A 20,462-nucleotide genomic window follows, 5' to 3' on the forward strand; every position below is an offset into this window, starting at 1 on the left:
AGTGAAGTTCTCGGAGGTTACTCAGCTTTTCCTTCCTGTGCTTTTGTGGACACTGTTTCTTACTGTTCAAAGCTTTTCCAATAGTAGGGGAAGCTCTGTGCAGAGACACATGAGCCCCAGGTCACCATGGCCAATGCCAGATGTCTGCTAATGATCATTTGGCCTACGCTCTGAGCGCTGTTCTTGTGGAACTGTGGAAACCTTTTTGGTGCCGTCTGCAAAATGCCTTCTATCTTCATAGAACCAATGAAATCCTCGCAGACGTGTTCCAAAATCTACTAGAAAGCCTTTCAGATGTTTAGAGGCTGGTACTGAAGCAAAGTTTGGAGTCCGACTCCTTTTTAGTACCCTTGAATCTTTGGAAGATCAAGTGTCCACAAACTTTTGGCATTTTAGCAGCTGTGTTTTTGTCTAGTTTTCCTGAGATGAACCTTCCCTGCAATGTTCTAGAGGTCACGTTGTACAGGCTATAAGACAGCGACTATCTCTTTATGAAGCACCCTGTGTTTCATGGTCACGGTGGGTTGTGTTGCTGAAGTTGGCAGTAGCCTGAAATTTCTATCCCTTGGTTTGTTTGGTCTGGAGCTGACTTGGCTAGCTCTGACCAGTGGTGTAACCAGTAGCGACTGTAGTAGCACTGTATGAAGGGGATGGCCCCAGTAATTTTAGGAGGCCCTGAGTCCATAGACTTTTGTCCTACTTTGGGCGTCACTTTGCCCAGGGCTGGCTCAGTGGGGTCCTAAACAACACTGTCCAAACATTTGTGGCCACCCTCCTCCTAATAAAAGCATTGAGCTGTGGAGCAGTGGAAGAACTGTGTTCTCTGGAATGGTGGATGGTGGAGCGCCTGGGATGAGTTGGGAATGAATGAGGTGGAGTGTTGATCGTCATCCAGCGTTCTGACCTCTCTAACGCTCTTGTTGCTGAATGCAATCAAATCCTCACAGCAAGTTTCCTCCAAAATCTAGTAGAAAGTCTTCTTCCCTGGACAGTAGAGATGGGTACTCCAACGGAAGCCAGAGATTTCAGGAGAAACGGTGAATGAACAGGTGTCCCGATACTTTTGTCCATATACTGTATACATGTAGAAACAAGTATATAATGGTGCGGTTTTATGTATATATGTCTACACTGGCTGGACAAAAGTATTGGGACACTTGAGTTCCTTTTGAGCCTTTTGATCCAGCCAGGAACCCCCGGAGGAGGCGTGTTCTCCAGGCTGTTCTGAGACTCTGGCCGACTTATACGCTTGCGATAGCTGCCGTCGATGCATTGAGAACGAGGGGCGAGTAATTAAGTGTGCCAGAGAGACCTGGAGAGGCGAGGAACGGGCGTTTTGGGAGGCGAATCACGTCCTGCCCGGGTTCCAGATTTGGAATAGCTGGGGCTGAAGTGTTCAGAACAGTGGGTACTTTTTCAGGGCAGAGGCAGAGAGACTTCTTTTAAGAAAGGGAGCGAGGAATTTACTGCTGAGGCAGCCTGAGCCAGGAATGCCCAGGCTTGAGGAGATCAGTTTCGACAGAAACGCAACATTCCTGGCTTCCTTCGTGTGCGGACACACCAGAGAGGCCGTCATCTGGATGGATCGGTCCCAGAGTCTGTGAGATTAGCAACTGGAACCCAACTGCTTTAAGTGATGCCTTTATTTACTACAGAGAATCCGGAGAATTTCAAAATTGCCGCCTAGGAATCGCCTGTTTTTAGGCCCCCCGGTCTTGATCAGGGTCGTGCCACTAGCTAAATTAGTTGCTGCCAATTAACCCACCTGTTCGTAGCGCCCCCCTAGCCCCCTCCGGTACATAGGAAGCCGAGCCAGGTCGCCAACTGATGGCCGGTTGTGCTCACTCAGGCTCTGGCTGCTGATGGCAAAGCGACATGGCTCGGGATTTTGAACTTGCGACCTCTGGTCCATAGTGGTACTCGGGGACAAGACTGAATTTGGGTACATAGATGCCAACTGTAGTGTCGTGAACTTTGCCAATCAGTGTCTGAACACCAAGGGCAGGTTTCCTGGACACCGATTTAAGCCTAATCTAGGGTCTGAATTGTAGCTTCAGTAGTGATTCACCATTGGAACCTGCTTTAGTGTAGGCTTAGCCTAAATCTGGGCTGGAAACTTGACTTGAAGTCTGTATTTTTGTTTTGAAAAAACAAATTGATCAGAAGGTCAGAAAAGAATTTGACCTCTTGCATTTGAGTTGCTGACCGTCTGGTCCCAGTCCTTACTAGGTTTTGTATTTGTTTGGGAATACATCTCATCCTTTTGTTGCCAACAGGGCTTAAAAGAGGCTTCGGTCCCTTGAACCTCAGAAGGATTTGAAAGATGTTGATGTATGGTAGTTTGAGAGTCATGTGAAGGCCTTTCTCGATCGGGGAGTTCCCGACCTGGATGTCCTTCTGCTGACTGTCAACCTTCAGCTAAAAGCAGTGCCGAGTACCGGAAGCGGCGACAGCGGCAGCGACGGTTACCTTGGCATCTTCCTGTGAATCTCGGGGTCAGGCTCTTCTTTGCAGTGGACCTGGAATCCCTGGCTAATAGAGGCTTTGCCTAATCTCTTCTTAGAGCTCGTACCCAGCTTACCGTCCCTTTTCCCAGCCTGCCTCATGGGCCCAGGAGTGCTTACCGTTTATTTTTACCGTCGCAGTTGTCAGAGCATGCTTGCTTGCTTGTCCTTATGGCAGGGTACGGAAGTGGAGGAGGTGTGTAATAGGTTGACCCAAACCCCGCCCTCACGCTTCTCTAACCTAGGTTTGGGACAGTCCCCCACCCTCTCGGTATGCGAAGTCGAAAGTAGAACTCTGCAGAGCGGCTTCATCCCGTGGGGCTCCCGCGCCCGCAGAACTACTGCACTTGGGTAACTTGCTAAGCTGTCGGTGCGCTGGGAAGTCACGGCTAAGCGAGTGGTCATCCGTACTTCCTGTGCAAGGATTAGAGGTGTTGTGGCTGTGGGTCAGACCTGGAGGTTGCCATTTCTCTGGTCGTTCTTCAGTTCTGCTGCAAGTTTGTCACAGTCAGTAACTAGTCACTTGATTTTACCCCAGTTTGGAAGACCAGTAACCCGGTCCCTATTCATGTAAAGTTACCCCATCACTAGCAATACCCCCAACACTAGCATTCATGTTAGCTAGCACGATCGGAGGAACGTGAGGCTCGTCGGGTCCGACAAAACAGCTGTGTTGGACGACATCTGGCCAATGTCGCACTGGAAATAGCATGGGAAGGGAAGCGCCCCTGAGAGAGCAAGGCCGATTGTGCCCTCCCTGACTCTGGCTGCTGATGGCAATGGCAAGGCTCATATTTAACTGATTAAGGCTAATGTACAAACTCGGTAATGTACAAATTTATAGCATTCTGGTTTAATGGACCGAGCTTAGCAGGTTGTCTTTCGCTGGCCCGTTGGATATTTGCCAGATCTTTGAAACAAAGAGGCGTATTAACTGCGCTGATTCAGGCTGACTTTTTTTTTCCCTTTATGGGTTTGAGCGTCTCCCAAACGGAGCCGTGTCAGATAAGCGAATCTGGTCATAAACTCTGGAGAAACTCGCATTGTTTCCGTAGGCAGTCACAGAAAGAATGCTTCATAAAAGCAGCTGCAGAAAATGAAACCCCAAAATAATCCCGTCATAAAACGTTTGATTTAGACGGTTAAAAAGCCGACGGCTGGAGGTCTTCGTTTGTTGCAGGTGTCCTGCAACGCACCGAGGCTGACCAGAGGACATGCCCTTGGCTTCTCGGCTTCTGCAACCAAATTTAGACCTTGGCCGGTCGCAGACGGCATCGGAGGGGAATGCTCTGGCAGTGGCCGTTCTTTGGAATGCTGGGAATTTGGGGTTTGTAGGATACCATATTAAAACGTTGGGAAGTTCCCTGTGTGATATTTTAGATGGCTGCTGATAAATGACCCGCCTGGCTGCGATCTGTACATGTTTCTGAGAACTTGAGCTTCGCGGTCACTGCAGGGTCAGTCAGGGTTTAGTTTCCTGTACCACCTCAACCTGCCGTACTGTACAAATGATGTTAAACGGCTGTGAAACAGGAGAGAGAAGCTGGTTAGCGTTAGCTTAGTTGGCAGTATAGCAGTCCCCACAGCCCCAGGTTAAGCAGGTGGCGACTAACGATCCAGCGGCTGCCGTTGAAACGTTAGAAAGCTGAGTTAAGGTTGTTCCACCATGGTTTTGGGTCTGTAGCCTCTGCTTAACTAGCTAGCTCCACCTCCGCAGAGTACGAGCTGCTGAGCTACCGTGTAGACCATAAAAACTGGTGTCTGAAACAACGAAGTTCAGCGACTGGTTTGGGAGCACTATGTTTAGCTAGGTTGGCCAGCACCGTCCATGTTCCAGCTAACTGAGGCTCTAATTCCACCAGTTTGGAGGAGAGGGCCTTATACCTGAGAGTGCAGAGTGGCGGAAATGGGTCTTGGGGGGTGTTTTCCACTGCTTTCAGCCACATTTCAAGTCCAGGTTTGCTTAATTCCCACTCGGCGCATTTTTTGGAGCTCCCACCAGTTGTTCACAGCTCTGCCATTAAAATGCCGGACCCCGTTGTCCTTGTAAAAGTCGGAGTGTCAGCTAAATCTTTGCGAGGACTTGAGTAAAAGCAGTTGGTGAATAAGGCCCAATGTCTGTTCACATGCCTAGAGGGCGCCAGAGGGCAATCTTCTAGAACACAGCGGTAAAAACAAAGGATCGGAGCTGGATTGGGCTTAAATTGGCGGATTTCTGATCTGACTCCAGCCTTGTTTGTTTACAGCGTCCGAAATCAGCACTAAATTTTATGCCAGAAATGTTCTACTGAGGCTGCGTGACTAGATGGTTAAATGATCGGAGCCTCAGCGGAACCTTTCCGCACAGTTTTGGCGGATGCTGAGGGAAACGCAGCCAAGTGCAACACAGGCTGGCAAACCTGCCTTGATTAACTCGTGTGTTTTGTGATTTCAGCTGCCCGTCTGATCAAGTTGGTCAGAGGATGGTCAGAACTGGACCTCTGACGCCCATCCACGTAGTAGCCATGAACCCATGCCCGTTCACAAGCCAGCGCTAGCCCAGCTGAGTTAACCTGGCGACAAGGCAGACGTTTGCGCGTCTCTGCTGGGTTTGTTTAGTCTGGGTTGGTGTGTAACACCGAGCCTGTTGTCTGGAGCACAGGTCCTGCACCCTCCCTCACACACACACACACACACACACACACACACACACACACACACACACACACACACACACACAGCCGTACGCACATCTCTCTGATTGTATGATTCAGTAGATTGATTTGGCGCGCTGTAGGTGGGTATAGCCGAGGACTCTGACAGCGCAGGCTTGTTTCATGCTCTGCGGCGCTTGCCTCGGCATTCCGCTCACGCTCCAGACAGCTGACGGATCGAGGGGAGAGCTGTCAGACGGCCGGCCCCCGTGCGTCTCCCAGCATCACGACGCTGCCGCTGCAACTCTTTGAACGCGAGCTGGCAGCCCCGAGGGACTGCTTTTCAAACAGCTATATCCAGAGCGCTCGGCTGCTGCGGCTCAGCGGCGCAGTTTAGTTTAGCACGAAAGCTGAGAGGCAAGTAATGGAAGCTCCGACCTCCCCCGTTAGTGCTGTGTGAACCGCACGCTTGTTAAAGGGGAGTTTCACTGATCTCTCCAGCGTTCAGTTTGTGCAGTGGGGGAGATGGAGAAGGCCGCTCGGAGTCGGGAGTCGGTGCGAGATGGTTCGTTGTAGAGAAACTTGCCAGCTCCGATTTCTTCACAACGGTGGTGAATGGAACCGGGCGTCGGTCGCCGCGACTACAGCACAACTACAGCCAGTTTATTTACTACCCAAACCCAGCTGTTTAGGTGTAGGTTAAGGTTGGGGTCGGATAAGGTGTAGGTGTAGATTAAGGTTAGGTTAAAATTAGGTTTAGGTGTGGGTTAAGGTTTGGCTCAGATTAGGTTTCGGTGTAGGTTTAGATGAGGTGTATAATTAGGTTTAGGTGTAGGTTTAAATGAGATTTTGGTTAAGGTTGGGTACAGATTAGGTTTAGGTGGAGATTAAAGTTAGGTTTAGATTGGTGTGGGTTAAGGGGTAGGTTAAGGTTTAGATTCAGTTGTTGGTTATTTTAACATTAGGTGTAAGATGAATGTTATTAGATGAATGTTTGGTTTGGTGTAGATTTAGGTGGAGGTTAAAGTAAATGTATGTGTAGATTACGTTGCGTGTTAAGGTTAGGATTCATTTATGGTTGGGTGTAGATTAAGGTTGGGCTCAGATTAGGTGTAGGTGTTGGTTAAAATGAGGTGTAGATTGTGTCGTATGTTATTGTTAGGTTTAGATTAGGTGTAGGTGCAGAATTAGGTGTAGATTAAAGTTAGGTTCAGATTGGTGTGGGTTAAGGTCTAGGTTTAGTAAAGGGTCTTTACCAGTTACAGTTAGATTAAGGCTCAGGTTAGGTGTAGATTAAGGTGTAGTTTTAGATTAGGTATAGGTGTAGATTAAGGTGTAGCTTCTCACTCCCACATCTCTGATGCAAACATGTAATGTCTTCATGGAGCCGAAACCTTCTTACACCAAATCTCTTCTGTCTTCAAATATTAAAGGACCCGTGGAATTGGACCCGGTGAGCGTCTCGCCGGCCCGACCGGCCACTCTGAGCAGAAAGCAGAGCGGCTGACCCCGCACACACAGAGTCATAGGCATGCAAATGGGGTCACTGTTGTGGTCACAGCGGCCGAGCCGTGGTCTTTGTGCCAGACACACGGAGTGCGCTTGTGTTTGGAGGCCTTGACTTTTCACACAGCGTTCTCTTTTCATTGACGTCACCAGAGAGCCTTGGTCACTGCACCTCGGCCAGCGCGGCGTACTTCTCAAAGCTTTATACTTCAACAGTCATTCACTGGCCGGTGCGGACCGTTTACCCTGGGCCAGCTGGGAGGGCGAGCACCCGTTTACACTTGGGGAATTCGAATTCTATTAGTGCCATGGTGTTTAGCCTGCTAGCTAACTTATCGAAGCTACTCGGTGGCGCTGTAGCCGAGCTAGGTCAGCAAAAGTAGCGTAGCGAGTGGCTATAGATGCAAAACCTGAGGTAAAAAAGGTTCGTTTCAACTTCGGCCAGCCAGCATCAGTCGCTCTGTTTGGGTCAATCTCGTTTAGACGTTTATTAGTGGACTTTCTGTCAGACATGAGCGAGTTCTGAGGGAGTGATGCTGTGCTAAGCTAATGCTAACCTGATTCAGAGCAGTTTAGCGTTTGTTATTGGTAGATTGACGGTTTAACAGTTATTCAGTGACGTATTTAGAGGTGCACAGCGTTCGCTTGGTGTTCGGTGACCCGATTTGAGCGTTTTTCGGCCGTCTGCGCTAGCTGCGCAGCTTGCGCTTCTCCCCGGCCACAGTTCTACTGCGTCATTACTGTAATAGTTTGACTGTACGAGAAATAACAGTCAATCTGGTACAGAAACCCAGACGTGTGTTGGAAATCAGCAGTTAACAGTGGAAACTATGGAGAATAGGGACCATTACAAGCTTTTTGGATCCACAATTAAGACTGTTCTTTTGCATGTTGTGGTGATTTGCAGGCACTTGCACTCATGGGTATCTTCCTGACCTTATCGGGATATTAAAGCGCTTGCCGGAACATCCCATAGGTCTTAGATTATTTGATTTTCAGCGCGTGGGCTCACAGCAATTCAGTAATTAAAACGTGTCGCGGAGCCTCGGATCAAAACCTTCCATCAGAGACGCGCTCGCGATCACGCGGCTCAGCAGCGGCCTTTGCCTGGAAGCCCCTATTGATTTGGACGTCTTTTAAGCCCTGAAGTTCGCCCCTCCGAGGCGTAATGTGCAGTCCGACCATCCAATTTATAAGCGAACGGGTCTCTCTTTTTCTCCCGGTCTCTCTCTCTCTCCGTGTCTCTCTCCATGGCAACCTTTCGGACTTTCGCTAAGGGATTTTGACAAACTAGATTACCTGGCAGTTCAGCTCAGGTGAGGGATTAGGTGTGGAGTGTCTCAAAAAAACCCTCCTGTGGCTCGTTCTGTGGCACGAAAAAGCTCAGTCAGTGGCGTTCTCCTCGTGAAATATGCGAGGTGGTCGAAATTGCAGGAAGGGTCACTGGAGACGAGCTCGTCTGAGGAAAGATGCACTGAAAACCCTAAGTTTGGGTGGGTTTGTGAGGTTCTAACAACAGTTCTTCATCTGAAGAACCTACCTACTTGGTAGTTGAGAGAAAACCCATAGATCAGGGGGTTTCAGACGCACTGCGATTGATGGAGGTTTAGCCATGGTGACGTAAACTGGTTTTGGGGTTAAGCTTTTATTTTCTGGCAGAAGCTGGGCGTTGAATGTGTGAAGTATGGAACCCACAAGACATCCCTGATGTTTTGCAGATGTTCTGACACAGATGTTCTTTTCACACCTCACCTTCAAGAACTGACTGTTCATCAAAACTCGCTCATCAATATGTAGAGCCCACCCTTTGACGCATGCCCCTGTAGATGGAGATAATGAATGGTTTTTCCCTTCACCGGTCAGTGATGCTAATGTTATGGCTGATCGGCGTAGTCGTGGTAGGAGAAAAAAACGTTCATGTAAATGAGTTTTTGCAGTCCATTAGAGCTGTTACCATGGTAACTGTTAACCATCAGAGGGCACAGGCCTGAATGGAGTAACGCTCAATGTGAAAAGCCCTTGACTGAAGGGCAGTACATGGAAGCGAATGGTCAGAAGTGAATAGTTCAGCCTCGCCGCTATTCTATACACTAAATAGAATCTAGACAGCCAATCAGCAGCCTAGATTGCCTAACTACGTCAGTACTGAAATGAATAAGTAATTAAGTACTTACTGTTTGCTATTTGCCCTCCACAGCGGTGCCCCTGCCCCCTCACCAGAGGCTGACCATAAAGGACTTGTTCGTGGACGGCAAGCCCAACACGGAGCTGCTGAAGAGCCACCTGGTCAAAGAGGGCCGCGTGGAGGAGGACGTCGCCCTCCGCATCATCACAGACGGCGCCAACATCCTGCGGCAGGAGAAATGTATGCTGGAAGTGGAGGCGCCCATCACAGGTGAGGACGGTGGCAGCTCGCCTGTTGTAGAGCTGCCCTCTCGGAGTGCTTCTGGGTGCAGTTATTTCTCTTGGGATGGGAGTAGTTCATCGTGATTGTGCGTAGTTTAGAGATATAGTACAGTTTATTTATTTTTATTTATTTATAAAAGGCAGCGTATATGTATATTATATCATGTATACAGTTAGTGGTTAACCTCCTCCACATATTTAGTCTCTAGCTCTTGCTCATACAGCTTGTGGATTCTTGTTACAGTAAAGGATGTTGAGGAGAACGTAAGCTCCGCTATCCAAACCTACCAGTTAACCCACATGTGTCTTCTGCACGAGTTGTAGCCTATATGTAATGGTGACGTTGGGAAAACAGTAGTAAATCTGAAAATTGTAAATTATCTTGGGGGACTGTTTTTGTCCTATAATTGCCTGCATGTATCTCTCCACCATGAGTTGAGCTCAAAACCATGTTTTAGGCTAAATCCTTCTCAAAACTAGTTAAAATGAAATCTCTGAAATCGGGCAGCGTATTCCTAATCTTTTTCACAAAGCAGCTTTCTAGGATGTTGGATATCTCAGTATTACTATATTTGCATGGTAATGATTTAATTCTGTGGCTCTTGTTGGATGTTGGATTTAATTTTCAACATTTTATAAAAGTACGTTAAGTTTATGGCGTCCCCATCTAACGCTCCAGCCATAAGGTACTGTTCTAGCCCAGGGCTAACAAACCAGCCACAAGCTAACATGTTGTGTTCCCGCTGACAAATACAGTGGCATACAAAGATTTGGGCGCACCCTGGTAAACTGATCTCCAGAAGACAAATTTTAAGCAACTTTTACTGTGTTCATTTTGTTTTGTACAATTTTGCAGTCGAACAATCAGAGCGAAGCACCATGCAAATGTTTGGGCACCCCAAGAGATCTGAGCTCTCACAACCTTCACGAAGATCTCAGACCTTAATTAGCTTGTTAGGGATGCGGCTTGTTCATAGTCATTGTTAGGAAATACCAGGTGATGCAAGTTTCAGAGTTTTAGAAATGCTTGTACTCCTTAAACCTCGTCCCACGGAAATACAAAACCAGTTTTTCAGAGGAACATCCAACAGATGAAGCTAAACACTGCACTTTTTGGCTGTGGTCAGTAAAGATGTTTTCACAAAAAGCATACCTTTCCAACTGTTAAGCACAGGTGTGGCTCAGTGTGGACTTTGGGGTTGTGTTGCAGCCAGTGGCTCTGGGAACGTTTTACCGGTAGAAGGAAGAATGGGTTCAATTAAATACCAGCAAATCCTGGACGCAAAAACATCACACCATCTTAAAACAAGCGAGAATGCGCCTCTACAGCAAGATAATGATCCTAAACCCACCTCAGAATCCACCATGGACTACCTTGCAGTCTTCCACCTTAATCTCATTGAAACTCAGAAGAGCAGAGCTGGCAAACCTAGAAACCTTTTCAAGGAAGAATGGCCGATTAATCATGCAGCCCCATTTACGGTGCATAACGCGGTCGTCTCTTCAGCCGTAGTTACGGTTTCTGCAGGCTCACGCAAGCTTATTTCATCTGTCCTGAAAGTCGTTGATCTTCGGATCAGAGCGTCTGCAAGAGGTCGGCCTGTATGCCCCACAGAAGCCAGATCTTCTTGTAATCTGAGAAACTAGCTCGTACTCTAATGATGCACTGTTCCTTTTTTTTTTGTTGAAGAAATGGAAATTGGCTGTTACCTGGCAACAGGAATGCGGCCAAGCGAGTGGGCTACAGTCCATGCGAGAGGGATAGTGGGCTATAAGAAACAAGTGTATTAGTTATAAAGGGAGGAATGGTACATTAACGGTTGGCAGGCATTCCCGCTTGAAGAAGGTGCCAGTGTGCGAGGACTCTATATCTAGAACAAGCTCCAATTATATCATTTCGAGTGATCTGATGATGGACCAACTTTCTGAGCACTCTGAAAAGACAAAGTATGCAGTGTGGTTCCATTGCAGTATTATGGGGTGCTTCAAATTCTCGCCAGCAGAACCTTATCGACCGTATGCTACCGTTGCCAGGATCTCTTCAGTTAGTGGAGTTGGGACATGAGTTTTGGGAGATGGACCACACCCTGAACTGTTTGCCTTCAAATCTCATTTGCATTACTCTTGTGCTGGGGGTCTTGTGTATGTTTGCATACCGTACCTAAGTGTTGTGGAGTGGTGTTACTGTCTAAGCGCCCAGTTATTAAGGGTCGCATATTTGGTCTCCATCAATTCTGCAGATGCCCATGGCCGAGCATCCAGGTGAGGTAATTGGCCTCAGTCTCGCTCTGTGGGTAGATGGCCCTCCATCTCCCTAATCCCTCAGATGGCCAAGCTTAATGAGTCTTGTGATGGGACGATCCTAGCTGGCAAGTCGGGAGTGGTAATGGCTAAATTGGTGAGAAATATGGCTATTTAAGAGTTTGCTTTGAGAGCTGTCAGCTGGATTTTAGTCCAGGCTCAGGGTTGGGAGTCTGTGTAATACTGGGGCTAGGTGATTCAAATGTGCAACAGATGACTAATAGTAGCCAACTAAGACCTGGCTAACAGAGCCTACAGCTAAAAGCATCAAGTTAAGTCTGTGTGTGGGCCATCTACGATCTCTCTAGCTCGAGTGCCTTTTACGCTCCCAGCCAACTGGCATCATGATGTGGATGAACCCTTGCTTTCGACTCGGGCCGTCCTGCCTGCCCCCTCTTCAGCGGAGCTCGCCCCCAGAGCCGGCCTGTGCACCAGCCTCTTGCTGCCATGCTCTGCAGTGTGAAAGGATTCAGACTTGATGCATGTTCGCCTTGGCTACCTTTGTTGCTAAGTGACGGCTGCCTTGTCGCTGCAGTCCTGATGTAAGGGTGTGCGGAGGTGGAAGTATTCTCAGAGCCTGAGGCTGAGCCTGATGCTTTTCTATAGGCACTTGTCTTTAATTCATACCTGCGTGCCGTCCTCGTCGCTATGGCCTTTTCTTTTTCACCCTCCGATTCAGGCTACGAGCGGCAATCCTCTGTGATAGTACGCTGCTAAAATGACATATCCGAAAGGGGGTGTGTGTGTGTGTGTTATAATTTCCTCTTGAAGCGAACCCTAGACCTCCTGCCGATTTCCCTGGCTCGAAACTGGCTTTCACACTCCCTTTCGCACAGGCCACTTTGATTGAGAAGTAGTAAAAATCAAAATAGTCAATTGCAATAAACAATGCAGCGTTTAGCCAAAGGTTCCCAAAGCTTTGCATAAGACTCTGTATGTGTATGTATTGTATGTTTGGAGTGTTTGCATGTATGCAGGAAGGGCCTTCTGTTGACCGTGTCCTTTTGTGGTTGTGTGGTTTTAGTGTGTGGTGATGTCCACGGCCAGTTCTTTGACCTCATGAAGCTTTTCGAGGTGGGAGGGTCGCCCGATAACACACGTTACCTGTTCTTGGGAGACTACGTGGACAGAGGCTACTTCAGCATCGAGGTGAGTTTGTTTTTTCTTAGTCGCGTAGTTTTAGGTGACCTGCTAAAGTGGCTAACAGTAAGAGCAGGACGCCGAACAGGTCCACTAAACCTGGCAAGTAACAGGTGAGTTAAATCAGAAGAGCTTGGGCAGGGATGGTAAACGCATGGGATGGTGCAGGCCGCTGGTCCTCCGGGACTGGAATTGCCCACTGCTGATCTAGGGCATCTTCAGTAGAATCAGTAGAATCTTCCAGCAGGCCAGCTTCTCCAAACCATCTGGTAAAGCGTATTGAATAAAGACCAGCTGCACTGTATTAACTACCCCCCACACACACACACACACGCTCTCTCACTCTATGGGTCAGCGGTCTCTGGACACTCCAGAGTCCCATAGTGAAGATTTGTAGCTTGGCTGTTGCCTTTCTCATGACCTCCCTGGAAGCTGTCGCTGTCCTGCCTTTCCAGACACGTCATTAAAGTAGATTAGGGCACGACTGACTCATCGCTTGATCGATGGACCCTTATACCCCACTGCACGCTGCCCTCAAACCGTGGGGACTTACTTATGTGGTTTCGGACACTTTGACTCTGACTCGTGGCTTAACTCTGACTCTACCTTAACGGACTCATGACGCAACTTGAAACCACTCAGCTGACTGGCATCTTTTCACAGACATGCCCTTAACTGACTCCAGGTCAACTCCGATCCTTAACCCTTAACTAGTGGCTCAGAATTGCCCTAGATGTGGACATGCCCTTAACTAACTTTGGCGGTTCACTTGCCCATAATTGGCTCTGCCCTTTACGAATTTGTGACTCCACTTGGACTTTGCTTGTAACTGACTTCCAGGTCAACTCGGACTCGCCCTTAATTGTTTTGCGCTTTACTTGCTCGTGATTTAGTTCAGAATTGGTCTTAACCAGCTTGTGACTAGACTAGGACATGCCCTTAACTGACTTGCAGGTCAGTTAAGACTTGCCCTTTATAGACTTGGACCTTTTCTGACATGCGTCACCACTTGGCCTCGCCTTTAACTGACTTCTAGGTCAACTTGGACTCGCCCTTAATTGTTGCACCCTTAACTTACTCGGGACTCTGCTCAGAATTGCCCTTAACCAGCTTGTGACTGGACACGGCCCTTGGACATGCCCTTAACTGACTTTAGCGGTCAACTTCCACTCGCCCGTAATTGACTCTTTATAAATTTGTGACTCCACTTGGACTCTCCTTTTAACGGACTTCTAGGTCAACTCAGACTCGCCCTTCACTTACTCGGGACTCGGCTCAGAATTGCCCTTAACCAGCTTGTGGCTGGACTTGGACTTGCCCTTAACTGACTCGCTGGTCAGCTAAGACTCTCCCTAAGAGTTGCCTTTAATTGACTCACGACTCAATTGAGAATCGCTCTTTACTCAGTTGCGACTCCACTCAATCTTGGCCTTTAACACCGCGTAACTTGACTCTCCTGTAACTTGCCTCACTTGCAAGTCAATTTTTGCCTCGTCCTTGACAGATTCTCGGATCTGCCCTTAAATGCCGGATCACGTTCTTACTAAAACGTACGAAATGTTTAATTAGCTGTTACGGCAGTTAGCGTATTTGCTATACAAAATATCTGTCCATCCATTCATCCATCTGCCCATCGACCGACCGGTTCTTCTGAGGTCGTTTGCTCTGCGTGTCTTGCCTCGGTTCTTCTAGAATGAATGGCTCGTCATTTGCAGAGGTGTAGTGTCCGGCAGCTTGTCGGGGTAGGGTTGGACAGTAGGGTTTGAGTCTCCACTAAAGACACACGGCCCCTGCAGGAATCCATTGATCGTCACAGTCATGCGGGTTTCCGAGGGTTTTTTAGATGGAGGCCATAAGAGCCCCCCAAATGTCATAGATGAAAGAACTGGAGGTGGAGTGCTGCAGGCCCCCCATGACGATACGTGCCCCTCGTCCCACGTCTGCTTTGTCCTGAAAGTCAAAATTCACACGTTTACAGCTATTTAGCTAAGCTAATGTTAGCTTACCTGACCACAGTGCAGGGTTCGGAAGTGACCAGCTGTTGTGCTAAATAGAACGACATTGAGTTGCTGGTGTTGAAGTGCCAGAAAGCTAAAATCCAGCCTCTAATGTGGCTATTGGAGCTGTGACTAGCTTAATTAGCAGGCTGCATCCTTCAGTATAGGCTTGATGTGGCTAACAGCTTTGCTACTGACGCAGTTGTAGATGATGGAAGCGGATGTGGTGTTTGAGGCTGTAGCTAACTACAGTTAGCTGTAGTTAACTCTGCAGCAGTAGTGCGAGCAGATTTCCCTGTTTGCTGCTGTGGAAGTTTGTCTAGTTACAGACATCACCCCTCGCTTTACCTCTCCTGTTCTTATCGTTAGCCCCCCAATCACTGTGACGGTGGTTCTGCCCTTTATTTACAGCAGTTACGTGTTCTCCTGTTCTCTCCGCTATGTCTTTTCTCCCCTCTCTTCTCCTCTCCTCCTCTTTAAAGAGAAGGAGAGGAGAAGAAAGGAGAGGAGGAGAAAGGGGAGGAGGAGGAGGAGGAGGAGGAAAAGAAGGTAAGATTAAAGAGAAAGGGGAGGAGGAGGAGGAGGAGGAGGAAAAGAAGGTAAGATTAAAGAGAAGGAGAGGAGGAGGAGGAGGAGGAGGAGGAAAAGAAGGTAAGATTAAAGAGAAGGAGAGGAGGAGAAAGGGGAGGAGGAGGAGAGATTAAAGAGAAGGAGAGGAGAAGAAAGGGGAGGAGGAGGAGGAGGAAAAGAAGGTAAGATTAAAGAGGAGGAGGAGGAAAAGAAGGTAAGATTAAAGAGAAGGAGAGGAGGAGAAAGGGGAGGAGGAAAAGGTAAGATTAAAGAGAAGGAGAGGAGAAGAAAGGGGAGGAGGAAAAGGTAAGATTAAAGAGAAGGAGAGGAGAAGAAAGGGGAGGAGGAGGAGGAGAGATTAAAGAGAAGGAGAGGAGAAGAAAGGGGAGGAGGTGGAGGAGAGATTAAAGAGAAGGAGAGGAGAAGAAAGGGGAGGAGGAGGAGGAGAGATTAAAGAGAAGGAGAGGAGAAGAAAGGGGAGGAGGAGGAGAAGGTAAGATTAATCTTACCTCCTTCTCCCCTTTCTTCTCCTCTCCTTCTCTTTAATCTTACCTTCTCCTCCTCCTCTCCTTTCTTCTCCTCTCCTTCTCTTTAATCTTACCTTCTCCTCCTCCTCTCCTTTCTTCTCCTCTCCTTCTCTTTAATCTTTCCTTCTCCTCCTCCTCCCCTTTCTTCTCCCCTCCTTTTTCTCTTCTCCTCTTCCCTCTCCACCCCCTCTCTTTTATTTTTTTCCTCTCCCGTCTCCTCTCCTCCATCTTTTCCTCTCCCCTCTTCTCCTCTGTTCTCTTCTGCTCTTTCTCTGTTCTCCTCTCCCTTTTCTGTTACCTGTAATTTTCTGCTCATTTTTCTTTATGCGTGGGCTGAGACACTGTCTCCAACACGCGCACGCACACGCACTAAACGCACGCACTAAACGCACACACACACTCTAAACGCACACTCTAAATGCACACTCTAAACGCACACACACACACTTGTCTATTATTTCAGATGGCATTTGAATGTGCACCTGCTGTCCTTGGTTTCCTGGGCAGCCTGTGCGTTCTCACTGCTCTAAGTGCAGAGTGGGGACTTGAATGTTAATAGAAGGAGGAGAGGATCCTAAATAGAAGCTAATGAGAGAGAGTGAGTGAGTGTGTGTGTGTGTGTGTGTGTGTGTGTGTGTGTGTGTGTGTGTGTGTGTGTGTGTACGTCTCAACTGTACTGTGGAATAAGCTCTTCCTCGAGCACTGTTTGTATTGCCAGCGCTCTGTGTTGTCAGCTGCCCGGTGCAGTCTGTGAATCTTAGATGTGTAAATTAAGCAAAGTGCTCTCCGGGGGCGAGTCGTCATGTGGCTACTTTATCACTGCGATTCCTCGCGCACACAATGACCATCTGGGCTACTTTTAATGAGGGGATGGGAGCCAAGCCTCAAAGTGGGGACCTCCAACAGTTCATCAGTTTCACTCTCTCTGTGGTTGATGTGAAGTTTGGTCAGTTTGGTTCCAGCCCGTAACTGTCTTACCCGTTAGTTTGGGGCAGGGGAAGAAGGTTGCAGGTTCAGATCACAGGACCGACTGGCTCTTGACCCTCATTGTCGCTGGGGTGCTCCTATTCCCAGTTCCCAGTCATTTAGCGTGGTTCTCCTTTGGTTCCCATGTTCAATCCTCCAACAGTTGGCATGTTCCCTCATCTGCTACCATTTTCCTATTAGTTTAGTGTGTTGCCCAACAGGCTGGTTGCTGGTCCTATTTGCCTACGTCCCCCTCATTTTCGCTCTTTCTCTCCATCTCCGCAGTGTGTGTTGTTCCTGTGGTCGCTGAAGATCAACCACCCCACCACCCTCTTCCTCCTCAGAGGCAATCACGAGTGCCGGCACCTCACGGAGTACTTCACCTTCAAACAGGAATGTGAGTGCAGTCATATCTACATAGTCTCAGTATCAGAATCTAGTGACCACCCATGGTCCTGGCCTGGATCAGGGTCCAGTCTCGTGTCCGGAATTGCTCCCCTTGTAAATCAGCGGGCACACCAGTCAGTCGTAGCTGGAGGCGTCTGGCTAACTTTGTGGGATCCTGATGACCCTGGTACATGATACCTGGCAAACAGCGTGCCAAGGGTGATTACTCCCACTATTCTGTAGGTGCTCATAATGTTCGGATGTGTATGTACTCGCTTACTCACTCACTCACTCATGCCCTTCAAGGAAGATCTCCCATGTTCTGATCTCGGATTAGGTTTTGCCACTCCAGATTAATGAGTAACGGGCCTTTGTGCCAGGCCTTTGTGCTCGAATCTACCATCCGTCCAGAGCAGCGACGTCGAGTCTAGTGCCTTTTGCATAACAAACGGCAGCGGCCGGGTTCAGCAGCGGCCACGTCTTCGTTAAGAAGGGCTCTCCATGTGACCTTGTGTGTTGTTTTTTTGTTTTTTTTTCAATGGCCGCATTGAAATAAGGACTCGTAAATGAATCGCGGGCCCTGTTGCGGGGGCTTCTGAAAGCGAGGCCGGTAATGAGGAAGTTGAGCACAGACACTACAGCAATAATAAGCTTAATAAGCCCCTGAAAGAGTGTACACACAACTGCTAATGAGTGCTAATTGGGCCCATCTGAACTGAACTGAATAGCAGCCTCTCTCTCGGCTCCTGGGCCTCGTTCACCGGCGTACGCAGCTTGCCTTGCAGTGTCGTTTGTCTCTGGGTGGTGTTCGTTTCCTTATATCGCCAGGACCGCATTGCATATATAAAGGCCTTCGTGACCTTGCTGTGTTTAACCTCTCCAGCCCCCCCACCTCCACTGTTCATGGCTTTAACCCCACCCCTCCCCTTTTCTGGCCTCTTGCTTTTGTTTTGACAGGTAAAATAAAGTACTCGGAGCGAGTGTATGACGCGTGTATGGAGGCGTTTGACTGTTTGCCTCTCGCCGCTCTCCTCAACCAACAGTTCCTCTGCGTTCACGGAGGCCTCTCGCCAGAAATCAACTGCTTGGATGACATTAGGAAAGTAAGTAGTCGTCTGACTGCTTCAGACCTTGTTGAAAGATGCTCTTGGGACGGAGGAAGGCACTGTATTGTCTAAACAGCAGTCAGGTTTTCCGTGTATTCTGAAGCAGTGGGTAAAGATGCAGTAGGTACCTTCCTGTGACCTCCTGAATATGTGTAAGGTTGTGAGGCCTCTACACCTTCCAGATTTACAAAAAAATTGCAATATGCTACATTCCGTTCCTTATCTGAAGGTCCTGAAGACCCCAGCCCCCGTAACATGATGGGTACCACTGCAGCAAGGGTTCTATTTAGGTTGTGTCTGGTACGGTTTCTATTTTACTGGCAAAACTTGACTCCATTCCCTTTTGTTTTTTTGTTTTTTTTCTCCATCACTCTGCAGTTAGACAGGTTTAAAGAGCCCCCGGCCTTCGGCCCAATGTGCGACCTGATCTGGGCGGACCCGGGCGAGGACTACGGCAGCGAGAAGACCTCGGAGCACTTCAACCACAACTCTGTCCGAGGCTGCTCCTATTTCTTCAGGTGCCAATCCTGCTCCATGCAAACCCATTCGCTGACTCCGCACCCTTTCATGAAATTCGGCAGTTACAGGAACATGGGGAAGTGGGCCACATTTGGGGTGCTTTGGAGTTGATGTAGAACACTGCTGATTTACGTGTACTGTAGTAAGAACTTATCCACCGTCTACAAATGAATTGATGGCCAGGGAATCAGCTGATTAGCAAGTCCTGCGTAATGTGGTTCAGGTGTGGTAGAGAACATGCTAAACTGTGCAGGGTAACGGGACACTGGTTTACCCTGAGAAGGATAAGCCTAAAGGTTAAGCCGGCTCTGCCCAAGTCGATGTCGGTCAGAGCGCAGTTCTCCGACGGCATGCAGCCGTTAAGTCGTCCAGCCTTGGGTGGAAAGCTCCGATTTGGGCTGGCTCCTGGAAACACGGTGCTGTGTGTGTGTGTGTGTGTGTGTGTGTGTGTGTGTGTGTGTGTGTGTGAGTGTGTGACTGAACTGTTTGCTTGTCCAGCTGGCCTTGGTTTGTGCCACGCTAACTGAACGCTAACTAAATGCAGGTGTTGTAATTGCCTGAGCGGTCTTTTTGGAGGGGTGGGACGGGTTCGATCAAAACCCCCACAACAGATGCCAGTAGCTACGTTAAGGGCCTTCTTCAGCGAATGCCGGCCTAAGTCTTGTGGCTGCCAGGAAGGCATTTTTTAAGCCTTTCCAGCCCTCTGGGTGTTTGGTTTGACCCTGCATTGGAGCACATGGGTCCAAAAACCGCTGCGAATGGGTTTCGGTTGTAAAAATGACCACCTGCTGTATACAGACAACCCCATAACGCTTATTATGTATAGGCTTCATGCAGAGGGATGCAGTAACGCAATGCTTACCCCACTAATGACCCTACCAATCTGGAACTCCACCTAGCATTAACAATGCTCCCAACACTAGGGGTAAGAACGCGCTTGTCAAACTGCCGCCAATGCAGCCCACCCGCTCTGAGGAAAGCCCCGGGTCCCCAGCTCTAAGTATCTAAGCGATGTTGGCCGGCAGACGCGTCTAGGTGACTTTCTTTGGGCACGAGATGAGCTTGGTGACCGTTCAAGTCTGGTGTTGGTTAGCAGCATTAGCCTAGCACCAATAGATGTTGGCTATCGAACCTGTGTTGGTTGATCGACTGCATGTTTGGTCTATGATATAAATGCATTTACTATGTATACTGTGCTTTTTTTAGTCCTTTAGTCTGTTGTCATACCGCCCCTATAGTGCCATGACACCCCTGTGCAGGAAGCCTTCAAGCAAAGCCTAATTTCCCCCCTCTCCCTCTCTTTACCTTCCAGTTATCCTGCTGTCTGCGACTTTCTGACGAACAATAACCTGCTGTCTGTAATAAGAGCGCACGAAGCCCAGGACGCAGGGTAAGCAGCTGTATTTTAAATTTGCCGTCCGCAAAGTTTAGCCCGATCCACAAGCTTACTTTATGTATTTTACGGCCTCTGCCGTGACTCTAAAACTGCCCGCTTGTTCCCCTTTTCGCAGGTACAGGATGTACAGGAAGAGCCAGACGACGGGCTTCCCCTCATTAATCACCATTTTCTCTGCCCCCAATTACCTAGACGTGTACAACAACAAAGGTAGGCCGAGGCCGCCGACCCTCCCGCTCACAAACCCTGGCTTGTCTACTCTGGCCTTGAAATTTTGTTTGAAAATGAAAGGAAAGGGCTCGAAGCGAAAGTTTGGGCACTCTATTTTTATAAAGGGTCACATATTATGGTCTGTTTTCCTGGATCAGATCGGGACATCCCTAACCTCCACCATTTCGGTCAGCTGGCATTTCTGAATTACACTGTGACCTGAGGAAACTGCTGCCTGTAAACACTGGGCTATCTTCCAGAGTCTTCTCCCGTTTTGTGGGACGAGGTTTGAGG

The 20,462-nt window shown here is 48.5% G+C and overlaps 1 protein-coding gene across 4 annotated transcripts in view; it reads left to right on the forward strand.

The window, feature by feature from the left end:
• The window catches only part of ppp3cca (protein phosphatase 3, catalytic subunit, gamma isozyme, a), a 99,142-nt gene that overhangs the window by 1,573 nt on the left and 77,107 nt on the right, over window positions 1-20,462 (forward strand). For 3 of the 4 annotated variants that reach the window (XM_072665171.1, XM_072665169.1, XM_072665170.1), the window contains exons 2-8: window positions 8,841-9,038; window positions 12,375-12,499; window positions 16,836-16,947; window positions 17,895-18,040; window positions 18,422-18,561; window positions 19,875-19,952; window positions 20,074-20,168. In XM_072665171.1, the coding sequence (XP_072521272.1) occupies window positions 8,841-9,038; window positions 12,375-12,499; window positions 16,836-16,947; window positions 17,895-18,040; window positions 18,422-18,561; window positions 19,875-19,952; window positions 20,074-20,168 (894 nt within the window). Of the gene's footprint in view, window positions 1-1,569; window positions 1,634-8,840; window positions 9,039-12,374; window positions 12,500-16,835; window positions 16,948-17,894; window positions 18,041-18,421; window positions 18,562-19,874; window positions 19,953-20,073; window positions 20,169-20,462 lie in introns of those variants that run through there. The other variant, XM_072665172.1, reaches the window with a different exon arrangement.

This window comes from Salminus brasiliensis, chromosome 20 (genome assembly GCF_030463535.1).
Source record: "Salminus brasiliensis chromosome 20, fSalBra1.hap2, whole genome shotgun sequence".
Classification (NCBI taxonomy): Eukaryota; Metazoa; Chordata; class Actinopteri; order Characiformes; family Bryconidae; genus Salminus; species Salminus brasiliensis.